This window comes from Berghia stephanieae, chromosome 2 (genome assembly GCF_034508935.2).
Source record: "Berghia stephanieae isolate SIO BIC M18660-M18661 chromosome 2, UCSD_Bste_1.3, whole genome shotgun sequence".
NCBI lineage: Eukaryota > Metazoa > Mollusca > Gastropoda > Nudibranchia > Aeolidiidae > Berghia > Berghia stephanieae.
In genome coordinates, this window is record NC_088361.1 from 95616508 (window position 1) to 95621720 (window position 5213).

General features: G+C 35.8%; 1 protein-coding gene across 1 annotated transcript in view; it reads right to left on the bottom strand.

The window, feature by feature from the left end:
* Positions 1-3462, bottom strand: part of LOC144964055 (uncharacterized) — a 6083-nt gene extending 2621 nt beyond the window's left edge. Inside the window, exon 1 of the mRNA XM_078897997.1 lies at positions 3257-3462. Coding sequence (XP_078754123.1) covers positions 3257-3462 — 206 coding nt within the window. The remainder of the gene's footprint in view (positions 1-3256) is intronic.
* Positions 3463-5213: the final 1751 nt, after the last annotated feature.

The window sequence follows — 5213 nt, forward strand, 5'->3', positions numbered from 1 at the left end:
TAGTAGTAGTAGTAGTAGTAGCAGCAGCAGTAGTAGTAGTAGTAGTAGTAGTAGTAGTAGTAGTAGTAGTAGTAGTAGTAGTAGTTAGTAGTAGCAGTAGTAGTAGAAGTATGAGAGGTAATAGTAGTAATAGTAGTTGTTGTAGTAATAGTAGTAGTAGTAGTAGTAGTAGTAGTAGTAGTAGTAGTAGTAGTAGTAGTAGTAGTAGTAGTAGTAGAGTGTAGTAGTAGTAGTAGTGTAGTAGTAGTAGTAGTAGTAGTAGTAGTAGTAGTAGTAATCGTAGTAGTAGTGGTAGTAATAGTAGTAGCAGTAGTAGTAGTAGTAGTAGTAGTAGTAGTAGCAGTAGTAGTAGTAGTAGTAGTAGTAGTAGTAGTAGTAGTAGTAGTAGTAGTAGTAGTAGTAGTAGTAGTAGTAGTGACTTGACTTAAAGCTGTTCACTGGCACAGTCGACCAACGTTGCAGTTACAGCGGCCTTCATGATTTCTGTGCAGAGGAATCCCCATTCCTGTCTGTTTGATGCCATGTCTCTGATGTTGTTGAGGTCTATAGGCGATTTTCAGCGGAGTCTGATATTTGGCAATCTTTTGGTATCATTGTTGAGTGTTAATTGCAATGGGGTGATTGATGAGTGGGGTTTTTTTTCTTGTATTTTTTCTTTCAGTTTTGTGTGGTATTCTTTCATATTGATGTTCGGCGGATCAAACGTTGTCATTAGATGTCTGATCCGCCCAAAATTAAATAAAACATGGTGCTCAAAACTCGTATGTAGACTTCAGAGTTTTGATCCGCCGATCGTGAAAATCGAGACGTCAGAGATTTGGTCCGTCGAACATCTATATATACATTTTCAGGTCTTCATATCCGTGGGTATGAGTTTTCAACATCTAGTTCATTATACCGATTTGACATGCTGGGTCATAATTAAGATTTTCGTAAGATTAAATTAGAACACGTACCTAATCAACCAGTTTACCGCTGTACTCTGAAAAGACACTATTAAATTACTGACCAGTTAACTCGTCCTTCAAATATCGATCGATTTAAAATGTCTCTGATCTTGACAAAATTCTCAAACCTGGGACCTGACGAGGTCTTCTTTATTTATTTCTTTACTTATTATTATTATTATTATTATTATTATTATTATTATTATTATTATTATTATTATTGTATATTATTATTATTATTATTATTATTATTATTATTATTATTATTATTATTATTATTATTATTATTATTATTATTATTATATTATTATTATTATTATTATTATTATTATTATTATTATTTTATTATTATATTATTATTATTATTATTATTATTATTATTATTATTATTATTATTATTATTATTATATATTATTATTATTATTATTATTATATTATTATTTATTATTATTATTATTATTATTATTATTTATCATTATTTATTATTATTATTATTCATCACCATCATCATCATTATTATTATTATTATTATTATTATTATTGTTATTATTATTATTATTATTATTATTATTATTATTATTATTATTATTATTATTATTATTATTATTATTATTATTATTATTATTATGGTGTGGACTAATTTAAAGCTTGACCTGGGTTAAAACAGCCGGATTCATTTAGGTGATTTCGGTTTGATTCCCAGTCCAAAGAAAATACAAATTTCTAAATTCTGATCGACTGCGGGTGCCAATAGCTCAGCTGGTAGAGCAGTGACAATTCACACGCAAAGGGGCCGGAGGACGATCTCGGGTTAGATCGAGATTTTATTTTTCTAACCCTCCCCCCCCCCCCCCCCCCCGCCATCCCCCTAGCACCCTTTTGAGTAGCTGAATCTGTTTCATCTGGCGGAGAGTACGCTGCTTTGGACTAACGTATTATCCACAGGAGTTCAGTAGCGAGTAATTGATCTTGTCCGTTTCACACCAGAGAAACAGGGATACGCTCCTGTTCCTTGGGTCTAATGGCTCTGAAGGACTTCTGATCCTTTTGCCCTTCAAACTCAAATTCTTCGTTTTGTTCATTCCGACATAAAACCAAATTAACACGGTCGGTTACTTATATTATTATGTGTCACCAGTCGTCTAAAAAAAACCCGCCATTGCGGTTCTAAGTCCAGGATGAGAAATTGTGGAGGGTTGTACGTTGGGCCAGCAACCCACCTTGTAAAAAAAACATCGCGCTACAGATACGCCAAGAAAAGAAATGAGCTTTTATATAGCGCAATATCCACTAAACGTGCTCAAAGCTCTTTTCAATGGGTTCCTGGCCGACAGCAACACTTAACATATAAGACGAGGCATGATGATGCCTGTTAGGCGATGTTACAATTGTTTCGGACAGAGTCAACGCTGTTAACGGCCAGGTACTCATTTTAACCGAAAAGTATCGAGTTCGATCACCCGCCGCTGCTCTGTGTGGTCTTGAGCAAGTCACCTCGCCCTAGCTGGATTTGTGGCGCTGCTCTGCGGCCGACGCCTGGGTTATTCCAGTCTTCCCTTGGATTAGACTCTAAAGACAAATTTCCCCATGGGGATTAATAAAGGGGATTTTAATTATTTATTTATTTATTTTATTTATCCCTGGCCAACAGCAACACTGTACTATATGTAGAACGAGACATGGCGCCTGTTCGGCGATATTACAATATTTCCGACAGAGGCAACGCTATAAACGGCCAGGTAATCATGTTACACCTGATTACGATAGAGAATGTGTGTAAATAGCCTCAAAAGAGACTCAACTATGTGCCGCTCAGACCTTATTCCAGAACCTTGCCAATCAGAAGGCGAGTGTCAAACAACTCTACTGAATAGCCTTCATTTAAAGTTGTGTTTCTTCAACTTAAAAAAAAAAAAGAAAAATAGCATAGATTTTCTCACTCTGATCTTTTTGAACTGTGTAGTCAATTTTTGTTCTCGAGATCATTCCGATAATACCGAATATGGGAGTCCCGAAAGCTCAGTTGGTATAGCACTAACTTCACACGCAGGGAGGCCATGATCGATCCCTGGTGCAGTCGAGATTGATTCTTACCACCACCCCCACCCACCCCTCCCCACCCAGCACTGATTCAGTTAGATTTTGCGAAAAAGTACTTTCTTTACGATAGATTAGCGTCCTATCCAAAGAATAGCAAGCAATTGCTATTGTCCGTTTCACGCTATAAAAACCGGGATAAACTCAGGCTTTATCGGCTCTGTGGGACTACTGGAATACCGATTTGACGCGGAGGGATCCATATCATTTACCTCAGATATTTACAGTTGTTTGTTGCTGTCAGACCGTCGTTACACGTAGAAGCACTGGCTGAGTACAGATAACACGTGCCAGAATTTATATCAAGTGAATAAAAATTGTACGACTGGCAGTCTTTGGTCTTTAGGCACCGGATTCCACATCCTACGACACTTCTTGAAATCATTTCTTCCAGAAAAGTTCCTTTTTTGTTGTACATTGCATATTCGCACCCTGGTATAGTTTGAAATATTCCTGTATTTATAACTTGGCCGACTTCTTCGCTTGATGAGTATGCTTCGGACAGAACTATGAAATACACAGCGAGGCGTAAAAAGACCGCGAAAATCAACGAATAAATAGTCATTGTCTCCCCTTGTTTCCAGACTGGTTATGATTTGGAACGATTACATACAACACAGAGATTTAAAATTATATGTTTCTTTTTCCAAACAATAAAGTACTGGATGGAACACTCTGCTAGAAGAAATACATCAGCACCAATACTGCCGTATTCTGAAGAAAGAAAAAAAGAAGCATTAAATATTTTGGCCAGAAAACTCGTCCTTAAAATACCGATCGATTAAAATTATCCCCTTCTTATTAAAAACTCTCAAATTTATGAAAGTCCCAGGTTTGAGAGTCATAACAAGATGAGAGTGATATTGATCGATTGATATTTGAAGGACAAGTTTTCTGACCAAAATTCTAAAATACAATTATTTTAGAGTATCACCGAATAGCTGAATAGTTTAAAACAATGGCGAGGACAGTCATCAAAACAAAACTCCCGTCTTCAACATTGCTGGCTGAGAGGAATGAGAAGAAGAATGGTTGTTTTAGCATTATTGTTATATTTAGCTCATTAAAAACGTTTATGCTTTTCAACAATCTAGTAAAATGTCTGACATCAGATACTTTCCTTTTGTGAATAAAATTAGAATGTCACAGTTTAAAAATATTATGTCAATTGCTTCAATTTATTTGTGGTGTTTCCCTGTACTTTATTTAACTCACACTGGAACAAACTAAACATATCGCGGTTGCTTTATATACCACTCACACTCCAAAACGGATATAACAAAAAATCAGAGAGACTACATTTATTGTTTCGTTATAGCGATTATCCGCTATCAGAATGATATAAAATATAAGATTCACACACAGAGAATTTTTATTTACTGAACAACATTGTTTTTGTTTTTTTTTTTTGCCGTAAGTAACAAGAAACTCTGGTAAAGTTGTAGCAGAATGTCTTCATAGAAAAAATACTCCCTTGAACAAGCGTTTCGGTACTTAACTTCTTATACTTTAAAGGGGCTGGACCACACCAAGGTCATGGCGCCTGGATACCTTTCTGCTTTTTAAAGTGCTTGGGCTTGAAGTCATGACATTTTAATTTTAATTTTATTCTGTTATATGTTGCTCTTATCCGCCATGCTACAGGTACATATTTCTGAGGTCGTTGATGGAATAATATCACAAATCTTGCTGCTTGAAGCTCGAAGAAATAGTTAACAATATTCAAACGGAATAGAAGCTTCAAATTAATGAACGAATACAGATAATGTGGACGTTTCTGGTGTCCCCATTGTCAACAAAATGCGATGACTGAAACACCAATGACCTTGGTGTGGTCCAGCCCCTTTAAAGTATAGATAGTTTGAAGATGACCTCACTCAGGTCTTTGATATTGTTTTTTTTTGCCATCCGCGTTTATGAGTTATGCTAACTGAACTGTATTAACCTGACTATGAACGTTCATGGATACAAACAGTTTTGTGTGTTGGTCCGTTACACTTCCGGATGGCAATGTTATAAGCTTCTTAGCCAAGCGCATACTATCTATAGATAGTTTGCACTTAGCTTAGAAGCTCACAACATTGCCATCTGGGAGTATAACGGACCAACACACAAAACTATGTGTAACCATGAACTTTTATAGTCTGGTTCAAACAGTTTCGTGGGAAT